Source organism: Emys orbicularis, chromosome 2 (genome assembly GCF_028017835.1).
Source record: "Emys orbicularis isolate rEmyOrb1 chromosome 2, rEmyOrb1.hap1, whole genome shotgun sequence".
Lineage (NCBI taxonomy): Eukaryota > Metazoa > Chordata > Testudines > Emydidae > Emys > Emys orbicularis.
Window position 1 is genome coordinate 81,174,754 of NC_088684.1, and position 15,617 is coordinate 81,190,370.

General features: G+C 42.8%; 1 protein-coding gene across 1 annotated transcript in view; it reads left to right on the forward strand.

Annotated features, from left to right (window-relative positions):
• The window catches only part of ZNF521 (zinc finger protein 521), a 132,856-nt gene that overhangs the window by 12,375 nt on the left and 104,864 nt on the right, over positions 1-15,617 (forward strand). Inside the window, exon 2 of the mRNA XM_065398313.1 lies at positions 15,305-15,389. Coding sequence (XP_065254385.1) covers positions 15,305-15,389 — 85 coding nt within the window. The remainder of the gene's footprint in view (positions 1-15,304; positions 15,390-15,617) is intronic.

The following is a 15,617-nucleotide window of genomic DNA, read 5'->3' on the forward strand; positions in this document are numbered from 1 at the left end:
GGCAAAAAACTATTCTGTACATAGTTTAGTCCTATTCAGTGTCTACTCGGCGCTTCTTGGCTTGTCTCTTGTATTCATTAAATGGAGCATCTCTTGTCACTGTCCAGCAATAGTCTGCAAGCATTGATGGGCTCCATTTGCCCTGATAGCATTTCTCCATTGTTGCAATGTCCTGGTGAAATCGCTTGCCGTGCTCGTCGCTCACTGCTCCGCATTTCGGTGGAAAAAAATCTAGATGAGAGTGCAAAAAATGTATCTTTAGTGACATGTTGCAACCAAGGCTTTTGTATGCCTTGAGGAGGTTTTCCACCAACAACCTGTAGTTGTCTGCCTTGTTGTTTCCGAGAAAATTTATTGCCACTAACTGGAAGGCTTTCCATGCCGTCTTTTCCTTGCCACGCAGTGCATGGTCAAATGCATCATCTCGAAGAAGTTCACGAATCTGAGGACCAACAAAGACACCTTCCTTTATCTTAGCTTCACTTAACCTTGGAAATTTTCCATGGAGGTACTTGAAAGCTGCTTGTGTTTTGTCAATGGCCTTGACAAAGTTCTTCATCAGACCCAGCTTGATGTGTAAGGGTGGTAACAAAATCTTCCTTGATTCAACAAGCGGTGGATGCTGAACACTTTTCCTCCCAGGCTCCAATGACTGTCGGAGTGGCCAATCTTTCTTGATGTAGTGGGAATCTCTTGCACGACTATCCCATTCGCAGAGAAAACAGTAGTACTTTGGGTATCCAGTCTGCAGACCAAGCAAGAGAGCAACAACCTTCAAATCGCCACAAAGCTGCCACTGATGTTGGTCATAGTTTATGCACCTCAAAAGTTGTTTCATGTTGTCATAGGTTTCCTTAATATGGACTGCATGACTAACTGGAATTGATGGCAAAACATTGCCATTATGCAGTAAAACAGCTTTAAGACTCGTCTTCGATGAATCAATGAACGGTCTCCACTCATCTGGATCGTGAACGATGTTGAGGGCTGCCATCACACCATCGATGTTGTTGCAGGCTACAAGATCACCTTCCCTGAAGAAGAATGGGACAAGATCCTTTTGACGGTCACGGAACATGGAAACCCTAACATCACCTGCTGTAGTCTGGAGCCCAACAGCTCTGCCTTACTCTTGGGTAGTTCCAAATCCCTGACAAGGTCATTCAGTTCACCTTGTGTTATGAGGTGTGGTTCAGAGGAGGAGGATGGGAGAAAATGTGGGTCCTGTGACATTGATGGTTCAGGACCAGAAGTTTCATCCTCTTCCTCTTCCTCGTCTGACTCAAGTGAGAATGATTCTGGTGCATCAGGAACCGGGAATCCTTCTCCGTGGGGTACTGGGCATATAGCTGATGGAATGTTTGGATAATGCACAGTCCACTTTTTCTTCTTTGACGCACCTTTCCCAACTGGAGGCACCATGCAGAAGTAACAATTGCTGGTATGATCTGTTGGCTCTCTCCAAATCATTGGCACTGCAAAAGGCATAGATTTCCTTTTCCTGTTCAACCACTGGCGAAGATTTGTTGCACAAGTGTTGCAGCATATGTGTGGGGCCCACCTCTTGTCCTGCTCTCCAATTTTGCAGCCAAAATAAAGGTGATAGGCTTTCTTAACCATAGTGGTTATACTGCGCTTTTGTGATGCAAAAGTCACTTCACCACAAACATAGCAGAAGTTATCTGCACTGTTCACACAAGTACGAGGCATCTCTGCTCACTTTGGCTAAACAGAAATGTGTCCCTTTGCAAAATCAAACACTGACAAATAAGAGAGCACGACACTGTATGATTTCTAGAGCTGATATAGGGCAGTTTGTTCAGCAGAGTGATGTAAGCTTTGTTATGATTGCATCATCCATGACTTCTAGGAATAACATGATGCAATTCATATCATGTATGACGCAATACCAGCTTCAGATTGCATCATTCATTGTTTTGCCTAAAAAGCAAGTACTGTCCAAACCCAGTCATAGATTTATTCATAGATCCAGTCAAAGATGTATTTTAGTCATTTCTGGTTTAAATTGAGATCCCTTCCCTTTATAACTCACTTATCCTCCGCCATTCCCAAGTCAAGGGTCGTACATACTGACCCAATAGCATATCTTGAAAACTAGAGCCAATCAACAATTTTAAGCATCATTTTCATTCTCAGTGACCCAGAATTAGTAAAGTTTGACTACATTTATTTCAGAAGCATTTTGGCTGTAGAGCAGTGTAATCAAAGTCCCATATGATGCTTACCATCCCCCCACCCCCGCCCCGGCAGGATCAAGCCTAGTGTAGGGAGGCAGACAGAGCATATTTGTTTTTCAGATCCCAGATTGAGTTTGCAGTGCTGGAAGTTAGGGAAATCATATTTGTACTTGTAAACTATGCAAATCTAAAATGAAGTAATTGAGAGAGAATAAATATAGAATCCCATGATGTCATTTTTAGAGTCACTCTTCTGACAAGAGCTACGCTTTAATATTGAGTGTTCAAAGGTCTGGAGAACTGAGGGATTAGGGACCTTGAAAGGAAGATGCTGTGATTTTAAAATGTTGCAAGATGTGGTACTTTCTGCATGAGGTCACATGACCTTGTGAGCCATCTAGCTTCACTAAACGACAGGAGGAGGACAGGTTTGCAGCTGAGACATTAAGAGAGATGATTATACAAAGAGCTCAAGGATCTAGAGTGCAAAGGGCAAAAGACAGTACAGCAAATGGTAGCAAAGATTCTTTAGGCATAATAGCAAAGGTAGGCCTTGTTCAAGGGACCCGTCACACTTGTGTGAAAATGTTATATGCAATATGTTATATACTTTGCTTGGCACAGGTAAAAGTGTGATACCATGCCAGTTATTACAATCACTGAGAGTTCCTGTCTTTGGTGTCTTCACTATAACTAGGGGCCAGGATAGATGCTGCTAATTTAGGATTCACCTTGAACAATTCTGCATTCAAGTTATCCTTGCCAGGAGTCTTCCCATTTTTTAAGGATCTGATGGCTTGAATGATCTCTTCCTTAGTTGGGGTATCTGTGTTGATATCTAGATCTTCTTCTGCCTCCTGGATGTTCGCTTCCTCGGTGGCTCCATGTTCAGCAATTCTTTGAAATGCTCTGTCCAGCGCATTTCTTGATCTTTTTCAGTTGTTAGTAGGTGTCCTTGTTTGTTCCTGATGAGAGTGTTTGTTGGTGTCTGCCATTTACCACTGATAAGCCGTGTCATTTTGTAGACGGTTCCTTGTTCACCACGAGCAGCTGCATCCTCTGCTTGTGTTGCCAGATTATCAATATAGTGCTGTTTGTCCAGTCTCACAAGGCATTTGACCTCCCAGTGTGCCTTGCTATACTGCTCATGGTATCTGTCCTTTAGCTTCTGGGATTTTATGTCTAAAACTTTTTTCTTCAGGGCTCGTCTGGTTTCTATGGCTTGTGCTGCCTGTAATCCACTCCTTCCTTCTCTTCTGCCTGTAGCCTAGACAGGCTTCACTGCTCTTGTTTATAAATTGCTGTTACTTTGTCCCACTTCTTGTTGATCTCCTCATCTGCATTCCCCTCCTCTTCATCAAGGTCTGCAAGTGCTTGAAACCTGTTCTTTAGCTGCAGAATGAAAGCTTTCTATATTTCAGGAGACTTTAGCTTGTCAATATCATAATGTCTATGTTCCTTGTTTGGTGGACCCACACTTCTCAGTTTTAGCTTGATGTAGGCTGTCACAAGGTGGTGGTCGCTGCCAACATCTGCACCCTTTCTCACTTGCACATCTGTCAGTGAGCGTCACCATTTGCCTTTGATCATGATATATCAATCTGGTTCTTATCTCTGCCATTTGGCACTTTTATCTGTGCCAAACAAAGTATTGTGTAAGATCATAGTCCAGCGTATATCAGAGGCAGTTGATAGCGTTCTCAGAAAAGAGCCAGCTGGTTTTCAGAAAGGGCGTGGATGCACAGACAGGATCTTCATTCTACGAAACATAATAGAAGAGTGCTTAGAATGGCAACGGCAACTCCACATAAATTTCATAGACTTTGAGAAGGCTTTTGATAGCATTTAAAGGACCAACCTATGGCGCATTCTGTGGGCATATGGAATTCCTTTCCGTATAATCAATGTCATCAGATGCTTCTGTTTCGACTTTACATGCAGTGTTGATCACAGTGAGCTCAGTTTTGAAGTCAAAACAGGAGTACATCGGGGTGTGTCAGGTCTGCAATCCTCTTCAACATTGCCGTCGACTGGGTAATGCGGCGTACAACAGAAGACATGCCAAGAGGCATTAAATGGACACTCTTTCATACCTTGAAGACCTGGGCTTTGCAGATGATGTCGCTCTCCTATCACATACCCAACACCATAGACAAGAAAAAACAACTCGACTCAATGCATTCAGCCAGCAAATTGGACTGAAAATCAACCGCAATAAGACAGATATCATGACCTTTAATATTGCCTCACCATCACCAGTACAGATAGAGGATTATGTTCTCACCAATGTAGAAACATTCACATACTTGGGCAGCACCATGAGCCGGGATGGTGGAACAAGCCAGGACATCCGGAACAAAATCAATAAAGCCAAGAACACCTTCAGGAGCTTAAATACAGCCTGGAAATCATCAAAATACAACACCAAAACCAAACTCAAGATTTATCAGAGCTGCGTACTTTCAACACTACTTTATAGTGCAGAATGCTGGGGAATGAGAAAGTATGACATGTCTAAACTGTCTTCATTCCATACAACCTGCCTCAGAAAAATCCTCTGTATCTTTTGGCAATAACATGGACATCTGAAGGAAAGCAAAAACATGGACATCTGAAGGAAAGCAAAAACGAGGCTGCCTGAAAACAACATGGCAAAGAGCTGTGGAAGCTGAGCTGAAAAACCTGGGGCACAGCTGAGGAACCATTGAAAGACTTGCCAGAAACAGACAGGAGTGGAGGAGCTTCGTCATTGCCCTAAACGCCAGAGGCGAAATAGGAACATGATGATGATGAATATGTTATATAGCTACAAGTAGCTACAAAGAAAGAAGTTAGGAAAATATTATTTTTCAGCTTGTTTACTTTGTAGATTTGACAGCTATTTATCTATAGTCATTTTCACTGTTTCCCCTGTATAGTTAAGACCCTAATAAACATCAAAAGGAAAACTGAAAAAATTCTTATAAAATAATTAATCAGTTTTTTAAAACAATCAGAATATGCTAATTAAAGGGTACTTTATTAGCAACTGGAGTATTTAGAAATTAGTCAGTATAAAAAATGCAAGTTGACAGTGCCCCTATGAGCAAGATAAATGGCTAACTATTCAGTGAAGCTGTCTAACATATGCTTAGTTCTCTGAGAGCTTAAGCATTCAGGAAGACAGAAAATAAATCCTCAGTTATGGCACTTGTCAAAAATAATCTGATCTGTGATGAAGAATGAGGTAAGTGGATAAATACGCTCTTTCAGAGCAGGGGCCAGGTTTCTTTATGTGTCTTGTGCAGCTCCAAGCACACTGGTAATAATAAAAACAATACAATGAAAAGTCAGGTGATGTCGTTCCAGGATTTGGTACTTGCAAATGGGTATAATGTTGTGTGCAGACCTAGGTCGTATGGTTTGTTGTCTGTGCGTATGTCTGCACTGCAGTAAAACACCCATGGCTGACCTATGTCAGCTGCAAGGTTCGAGCTGCAGGGCTATAACATTGCTGTGTAGACTTTTGGGCTTGAGCCAGATGTTTGGGTCACAGGGCTCGGGCTCCAGCCCGAGCCCGAACATCTACATTGCAGTTTTATAGCCTTGTAGCCTCTACCTCATGAGCCTGAAGGCTTGTCTACACTTACAGCCTTGCAGCGGTGCCTCTGTAGCGCATAGTGAAGACGCTACCTATGCCGATGGGAGAGCTTCACCCTTTGTTGGAGGAAGAGGACTAAAAGTCAATTGAGCAGGACTGAGCGGGTTGGGCTAGTCGCTTAGCAGCAAAGACTGCAGGCCAGTGTTGGATGAACAAGTACATGGAAAAAGTCATTGTAGGTAAGAGGGAAGCATACAGGTTTATGAAGTAAAGAATATTGCTTGCAGGAGAGAACTAAAAAGTATATAGGTTAAACTAAGGAAGGCTGCATACTCCTACACAAACAATGGAGGATAAAAGCAAGGTTGCATTAGAAGTTGCAAGGTACTTTTTGGATGCTGTATATAGGGACAAAGGTTCAGTGGAAGGGGATACTAGTGGGGCTAAAACTGATATGGAGGATCAAAGAAACAGATATTGATAAACTGGGTTCTATCTTTTAGTACTCCCAATGTGAAGACAGGGAACAGATGTCATAAATAGATACCCCTTTCCCAAAGAAAGAAGAAACTGTGAAATGGAAGTGGCCAAAGATAAAAGGAAACATAAGCAGATATATTTGCAGTCTCTTTTTGGAAATAGAAGAGGTTTCAATGGACTAGGGAAACACTACTGCTAACAGACATTTAACAGGGGATGTAAGGATTATGCAGGAAATTACAGGTTTGTAAGCTTGATTTAAACAGCAAGGGAAGATGCTAGAAAGCCTAATCAAATACATAATAGAGGAACACCTAGAAACTTTGGATTTAATGAAGGATAGAGGGCACAGATTCACAAAAGAGGGATCATGTCTAAAAATTTTGATGGACTATTTTGATGAAGTAACCACAAGCACTGATAGAAGAAGCCATGAACATAATTTACCTGGATTTTAGAAAAGCTTTTCAAACTGTACAGCACAAAAGACTAATCTGTGGGATGAATAAGTATGGCACAGGGAGAGCTACTTTATTTGATTTTTAAAAAACCCTAACTTGGATACAGAAAGCATAGGAGACTTGTGAATTGAAGCAGTTTAGGTTGGAGGAATGTGAATAATGGAATGCCGTAAGGATCATTTGGGCTGATTTTGTTGAATTTATGCAGCATATCGATAGCATGGAAGAAAGAACAAATAGTAAGGTGATGAAATTTACTGAAAATACAAAACTGAGGGAATGTCAGTACAAAAAAGGCAGGTGATAAAACTCTGAATGACTTGACAAGGAGGTGGAGCATTGGCAAATAAGTAAGCGTATGCAGTTCATTTTAGCGTAGAGTAATGAGGCAAGGCAACAGAAAAGAAAAAAAAAGAGCTACATAACCCAGATAGTCATACAACTTAGAACACTACACAGATGGATGTGAATAACGCTGTAAATCTTCAAATGTAGTATTTATTAGCTGTTTTGTTTTTAAAAGAAAGTAAAATTCTTGGACACGTAGAAATATGGAGTATTTCTGGTACTGACCAGAGGGAAACTGACTCTCCTGATGCTGGTGAAGACGTCCTCGCTCTGGCACCATTTCCTGGACCCTCGGCACCAGCTGGCAGAACCCTCCATGGTCTCCCCAAGCTGACTCATCCTTGGAGACAGAGGCGGAGTCCTGCACCCAAACAAGGGGCTGTTACCAGTATCCATCCTACATCCCACCAGATCCCAGTGCAGGTGCCCCTCGGGCCCCTGGCCCAGAGGACAGCGGCATATGTAGGTCGAATGGCTGTTTTGGAATCCGTGGGGTTTTCCCCCGGTATGAGGACAGCCTTCTAGCTGTTTGTACTCAGTTTGTCCGAGAGAAGGGCAGCTCCGCCACACCATCTGCCACCCGACCTGGACTCAGTACGGAGCCTGGTACCAACACTCAGGACTTAGGCCTGCATGATATGATTGATGTAGAAGTTAGAGGAGGAAGGCCCCCTGCCAGTGAAGGTTTTATCCTCATCCTCCCCAGACAAAGTTGTGTCGGGACCACACAGCTCAGCGCCGCAGGATGACTTCAGAGTTCACCAAGAGCTATAGAAAAGGGTGCTTCTAAGCTAGGGCTAGAGGTGAAGGTGCTTAAAGAGTCCCCCCAGAGCCTGACTGCTATCTTGGCAGCAGCAAAGGTGGCCCTATCCCTCAATGAGGCTATTACGGGTCCAGTCAGGTCCCTATGGCAGACCCCTTCTTCGCTGCCTGCCACAGAGCAGAGAAGATGTACTATGTTCCCGCCAAGCTGTGTGAATATCTATATTTCCACACCCCCCCCTCCCTTGTGGTCATAGCGGCTAACGAAAGAGACAGACAAGGCTGTAAGCCAAAGGACTCAAAGAAGCTGAACCTGTTTGGTAGAAAGATTTATTCTATTGATGGGTTACAGCTTCACATCTCCAATCAGCAGGCCTTGCTTGGGAGATTTAACTATAATGTCTGGGACTTCATGTTGAAGTTTAAGGATTCGCTGCCCCAGGAGTTCTCTGCTCTGATGGAGGAAGGGAAGACCATAGCCAGGGCCTCCCTCCAGGCTGTGGTCCTAAGAAGGTGCTCCTGACTCCAATCTTCAGGGCTGCCACTGGAGGTTTAGCAAGCCATTCAGGATCTTCTGTTTGAGGAAACCTCCTTCTTCTCTGAATAGACAGATGCAAAACTCCATGGCCTGAAAGATTCCAAGGCCACCCTTAGATCCCTGGGCCTCTACTCCCTGGCACCTTCGAGGAAGCATTTCAGACCTCAACAACTAGTCTACTTCTTGGCTTCGCCACATCACCAAGACCTATTTAAGAAATAGAGCAGAGGTTATAAATGCAGGCAACCACCCCCTTCCACCTCAGCCTCACAACCGGGATCACACAGATATCCAGGAGGCCCCAAGCAGAGCTTTTGAAGAAGCACCCAGGGGCATTATATCAGTTCCCATACCGGATCCTGCCCCAGCTTTGTTTTCAGACCAACTCTCCTACTTCAGCCCAGCATGGTCCCTCATCGCCTCAGACCTTTGGGTGCTGAGTACGGTGTACGAAAGTTACATCCTTCAGTTTTCTTCCAGCCCTCCCTCCCATACCCATCCCCGTTCAGGGACCGTTCTCACGAGCAAGCCTTCCTGCGGGTAGGGACTGTGGGGGAAATGCCTCAGAATTTAAGAGGGAAAGGGTTTTATTCTCGCCATTTCCTAATCCTGAAGGCCAAAGGGGGTCTGCAACCCATCCTATGTCTTCATTCCCTCAACAGTTATCTCAAGAAGCTGAGGTTCTGCATGATCTCCCTGGCCTCCATTATTCCCTGGATCCAAGGGACTGGTACGCCACCTTGGACTTGAAGGACACCTAGTTCCACATCTCCATCTTCCATGGCCACGGAAGGTTCCTCAGGTTCATCACAAACCAGACCCACTGCCACTTCACCATCCTCCCCTTTGGCCTGTTGGCAGCTCCTCAGGTTTTCACAAAATGTGAGGCGGCCTTCCTCAGAAGGTGAGACATTCAAGTATACCCTTACCTCAATGACTGGCTGATTAGGGGCCAGTCCAAGGTCCAGGTGAAAGCCAGCATCAATCTACCTTCTATGCCCTGGGCCTATTGATAAATGAGCAAAAGTCATCTCTCACCCCCATCCAGAGGATAGAATTTATTGGTGCTCAATTCCACCGACACCAAAGCCTTCCTCCCAGAGGCTCACTTTCAGACAATGTTGGCTATGATATCCAAGGTCAAGGGTCCACCCAGGCACAAGAGCCCAAATTTGCCTCAAACTTTTAGGTCACATGGCTGCATGCACTTATGTGGTACAGCACGCAAGACTGCACCTCAGACCCCTACAAGCTTGGCTGGTCTCAGTGTACTCACTGAGCCATTACCACTTGGACTCAGTGCTTACAGTTCCCGCCCTGGTCCTCGTCTCCCTTGACTGGTGAAGGGGTCCCTGATCAGTGGGTGCAGGTGTTCCCTTTGTCACCCCCCCCCCAACCATCAGTACCCCTAATTTTGGACATGTCCAATCTAGATTGGGGGGCTCATCTCCAGTACCTCAGGACTCAGGGCCTGTGGTCCCAAGAAGAGCTCCCCTTGCACATAAACGTCAGAGAGCTCAGAGCATTCCAGGCGTTCCTATCCCAGATCAAGGGCAAAGTCGTACAAGTGCTCATGGACAACACAGCAGCCATGTTTTCAATCAACAGACAGGGAGGAATGTGCTCGTCTACCCTGCATAAAGAGGCCATTTGCCTGTGGGACTTCTATGTGAAACACTCCATCCACCTCGAAGCTTCCCACCTTCTGGGAGCCTGGAACACTCTGGCAGATCACCTCAGCAGGTCTTTTTCTTCTTACCACAAGTAACCAAATTCATCTTCCAGAGGTGAGGGTTTCCCCATGTAGACCTGTTCACAACCAAGCAGAACAGGAAATGTCAACAGTTTTTCTCACTGCGCGGTCATAGCCTGGGCTCCCTCTCAGATGCCTTCCTACTCCCATGGACAAAGCTCCTGTTCTATGCATTTCCCCCTGTTCTTTTGGTACACAAGGTCCTTCTGAAAGTCAAGTGAGACAAAATAAGGGTTATTCTTATAGCCCCTGCATGGCTGCACCAACACCGTTCAGCACGCTATTAGATCTATCAGTAGCACCCACGCTGCTGCTCATGCCCCTCCCAGTCCTGATCTCACTAGATCACGACCGTTTGCTCCACCTGAACCCTCAAGGCCCTCCACTTGTCCATGTGGAAGCTGCATGGTGGAATCCGGTGGAGCTGGCCTGTTCAGACCCATCTACAAGAGGACTTATCTAGCCACATGGAAGCGTTTCTCGGTGTGGTCTTCCCAACAAGGCCTCTCACCAACTCGGTCACCTCTCCAGTCCATGCTGGAATACCTACTCCATCCGAAACAATAGGGTCTAGCCATTTCATCAATCAAAGTGCATTTAGCAGCAAAATCAGCCTTCCACCCTCTGGTGGATCAGTCTTCTCACATTAAATGTCCATTCACTTCCTCAAGGATCTAGAGAGGCTTTACCATCAAATTTGTGAACCTATCCCTCTGTGGTCCTGTCGAGACTCATGGGCCCTCCTTTTGAGCTGTTGGCATCACGGCCTCTGTTGTATCTCTCCTGGAAGGTCAGCTTCCTGCTAGACATTACCTCAGCCAGAAAAGTCTCAAAAATTAGGGCCTATACATGAGAACTGCTGTATATGGTGTTCTTTGTAAGAACAAGTTCAGTTGTGCCCCCACCCAGCATTCCTCCCAAAGCTGGTCTCATAGTTTCATAGTAATCAGGCTATTTTCCTGCCAGTTTTCTTCCCCAGACCGCACAAGAATACAGAGGAGCGTCATCTTCATGTGCTGGATTTTAGATGTGCCCTGGTCTTCTACATTGAGAGAAACCAAACCGTTCCCTAAAGCCACGCAGCTCTTTGTGGCATTAGCAGACAGGATGAAAGGCCTACCGGTTTCAGCACAGAGAATTTCATCCTGGATCACTTCCTGCATTCATATGTGCTATGATCAAGTGGGTACTCTTCCTCCTGCTATCTTGACAGCACATTCAACAAAAGCTCAGGCTTCATCATCAGCATTTCTGGCCCAGGTCTCCTCCCACTATGCCATCACCTAGCAGACCAGCATGATGCCAAGTTTGGCAGAGCAGTGTTGCAATTCACGTGTTCATGAACTCCAATCCCACCTCCTCCGGTACTGCTTGGGAGCCATCTAACATGGAATTGACATGAGCAAGTATTTTCCATGTACCTAAAATTACTTGTGCATCAGATTCAAATTCAGCATGTGGAGATGCTGCCAAATCTGCTAGGCCCTGGACTGGGGTCTTTGACAGGAAGGTATTTTATTGAAGGGTTGTAAAGATCTTTTGAAAGCCAGTTGTGCCAGTTCAGTAGGAAGGTGGAGCCAGAACCACATTAAAAATTAGAATGAGGAGGTTCATGACCTGAACTTAAACTATCTAAGCCCTTGTCTATAACAGGGTTCAAAAAAGAACTTGATAAGTTCATGGAGGATAGCTCCATCAATAGCTATTAGCAAGGATGGACAGGGATGGTGTCCCTAGCCTGTTTACCAGAAGCTGGGAATGGGTGACAGGGGATTGATCATTTGGTGATTACCTGTTCTGTTCATTCCTTCTGGGGCACCTGGCACTGGCCACTGTCAGAAGACCGGATACTGGGCTAGATGGACCTTTGGTCTGACCCAGTATGGCCATTCTTATGTTCTTACCCTGCACTCTCACCCTGATGCAACATGTCTCGTTGTCCCCAGTTGTGGAATGAATTGCAACCTGGCACAGTTTAGAGCAACCTTAAGGCTGCTGTAGTTGGTCCAGGTACTGAACTGGCCCCATCAAGGTCGGGATGTGGAAAGGTGATATGAAGCTACTTTTGTTCCCCACCTTTCACCCATGCCCAGCACTACTTTAGTTCTGCTTAGGATTCAGCCTGCTATTTGACATTGGCTCATTGCATTTCTGAAGCCTAAAAAAAATAATTACTTACATCTCTTCTGTATTTTGGTAACAAGATTTTTAACTCACAACTCTAGTGTTCCATAGCTTTGTCTGAATTATATTTGTGTTGCAGCATTGTGGTTTAATATGCTTTTCATGAGGCTTACATGTAAAACCAAACAACTCTCTCACCAACTTGTTGACTTTTTAGGATGGGATGTTCAAAAACACTCAATATTGACCTAACCCTTCATCTTCCTAAAAGTCAATGGGAGTTTTACCATAGCTCTTTTAACAATCCTACCCCGAAAGTTCACATATTTTTTTTTTTAAAAGTTGTATTTTTAAAGAATGAAGTCAGGTTAGAACTGAGAAATGAATATTTATTAATAGAAACAAATTTTTCTTTGTAAGTGGCTCATATTTGAAAGGCCAATGAACACCGTAACAAAAAATTAATTAAAATCTAGAATGTGAAAAAAGCAACAGAAAAGGCAGGAATTAACTTGCATTAAAAATCAGTCATAAAAAGAGATCAACTGAAAAAGTTGTATTCTTGATAGCTACACCATGTCAGTGTCAGCAAACAAATAAGAAAAACTCCCTCTTAACTCTCAAATGTCAAAAGTTTTAAAAAAAGTTGTTAGAAGAAGTCTGTTTTAATAAATAAATTAATATTTACTCAAGAATACATAAAAGCCATTGTAGGGTCAAAATGATGGTGATTTCTTTCTGCGTTTTCCTATTATATCTACTTCATTCTAAATAGAGAGAGTCAGAAAATGGAAGGGAAAAATGCTCAGAATATTTTTTTCTTTGTTTAAGCAAAATTTAATTTCAGCTAATTTTTTCCAACCGGATCTAATAAGAAATTACTAAATATCAATAAATGTATGTTGGCTTTTTCCAGTGTTTGGAGGGAGGAATGAAAATCTTTCTGTCTGTCTGTCCAGACTTAGCCATGCCACCTTGTAAATGTCTAGAAGGGACCCAAGAGACTCATATGGGTTTTTCGGTTACAACCTGTTCCTACATCCATTTAAGTCCATGACAGTTTTGCCATATTGACTACAATGGGAATGGGATTGGTCCCTTTGCAGTGAAAAGTGATTGTTTAGAAATATAAAAAGTATGGAAATAAGTATGTGATGTTTGTTCAGCACATTGTGAAAATGACTGTTTTTGATCTCTTAAAATCTAAGCTCATTGATACACAAGTTTAGACACGTCTAGATAAGTATATGCTGAGTTAATAAAAGTTGATCGTAACATTTTAGAAGCTGCTCCAAGACTAAAAAAGAACCAATGTTTGATCTAGCAACAATGACAAAAGCATTCTTTTCTTTGTGATAAAAGAAAACATCTATGTGGATCTGCAAACATGTCAAATCAGTTTGAAGAGGCTAGTAAGTGCTGGTATATTATTTTTTTGTTGTCAAGTGATTTTATTCTTTATCATTAGACTTCAAAGAAGAAAGAAAGTGTGTTCTGTTATCATATTCATCAGTCATAATTTTTGTAGACGATTCTTGACACACACTATGTTTTACTGCGCTAACGAGAAAAGACCAGCCATTAAGTTTATGTGTCTTGGCTTTTCAACAAAGTCACATATCAGAAATAATGCAAGGCGTATGCTAATAAACAATATATAATGTTGGCCAACTGGGAGTAAGAAATATTTTCTAACTAGTTCTAAAGGGAAACAATGTTTTTTTTTAAAAAAAGAGTGATTGTCGTTTATGCAATATATGTTGTTCTGTATGTCACCATCAAAAGCCTCTTGTAAAGAGCTCAGTACAATAAATCTTGATCCTGATTGTCATTATTTAAAGGTCTCTGCTAGATTTAGATGTACTATGGCGTGTTCACACTTACCTACATATAATAGTAAGATTTTGGATGGCATCTGTTCAAAATGCATTTCTGCAGATGATTTCCGTGTCACTACATATAGTCATAAAATAGGAAAAATAATTGGAACATCTTAAACAGCAGACCTTTCAGATTTTATTTGTAAAATTGAATGAAAACCAGACTTGTTCTCCAAGTATATGGTGATTTCATTTCTCCATGCAAGGCCTTGACTTGGTTAAATAGCATGAAATTTTCACTTTGGTTCAAATGAAAAACAGCCAAGAGATCTGTAGTTGTTTCCATTGAAAACCACCACAGCACATTTTGTTACTGTCATTAAGAAAATTAAAATAGTCACCGATGGCCTCAGCTTATTTTTGAAACAGTCTGATATATTGTTCTCACAGGGATATCTTTACAAATCTTTTGTTTTTCAGGACTGACTTTGGTCATCCAAGTAGTGTTCCATTTAATATGGAAAGGAAAGCATTTGTTCAACCCCTTTGCATTGCTTCTAGAGGGCTTTGGGTTGGAAAGACACAAACAGAAACATGAGTATATGTCTGTCTACACTGCTGCTGGAAGTGAGCCTCCCAGCCTGTGTAGACCGAGGACTTGAGAGCCAGAGATCCAGCCCAAGCTGCAGCATCCACACCGCTATTTTTTGAGCACTGTCTCAAGCCCCACTAGCGCCAGTCTGTCCACCTGGGCTGTGAGGCTCCCAGCCATAGTGTAGACATGCCCTTTGGTTAATTCACCTTCCCGAGAGGCGGTAACTAGGTTGACGGAAAAATTCTTGGGTTTGAGGAGGAATGGGATTAGGATATATGGGTTTTATTCCTGGCACCGCCACTACTTCATTATGGGCCTGATCCAAAAGCCATTAATATTAAAGGAAGAACTCCCATTTGACCTCTTTGTACCATACTTTACAAATCTGTAAACACAGGCACTATCACAGTACTTACCACGCAGTGGAGTTGTAAAGCTTAAAAAGTGTCATTTGTAAAGAGCTATGAGAGATTCAAGTAAAAGGTGCTACAGATGGCAAAGTGTTATTTAATATTAATAATTAATTCTTAATGAAAACACCTCTGGAGTGCTTTAAATTACCACTTTGAACTAACCATTTTGAGTTATAATGAAATGGTTCAGGCTATATGTTTAAACACATTTTCTCTACCCATGTCTCTTTAGAAGAAGACCTACCAGTGCATCAAGTGTCAGATGGTTTTCTACAATGAATGGGATATCCAAGTTCATGTTGCAAACCACATGATTGGTAAGTGAAGCACTAAATCTTGTTGAAGATAGATAGCCCTTTCTCCTTCTTGTGTTCATCATTGCCTGCAAAATTAAACAGAGTTAAGGAGAAATTAATTGTGCAACCGTCAATGATTTACCTAGGCATGATTGATTTTTTTATTCATATTATTAGACCTGATAAAGCATTAGCATGTTTTATTTTCTGCAAGGGCTAGTTTAGACTTCTGCAGAGAATTATATATCT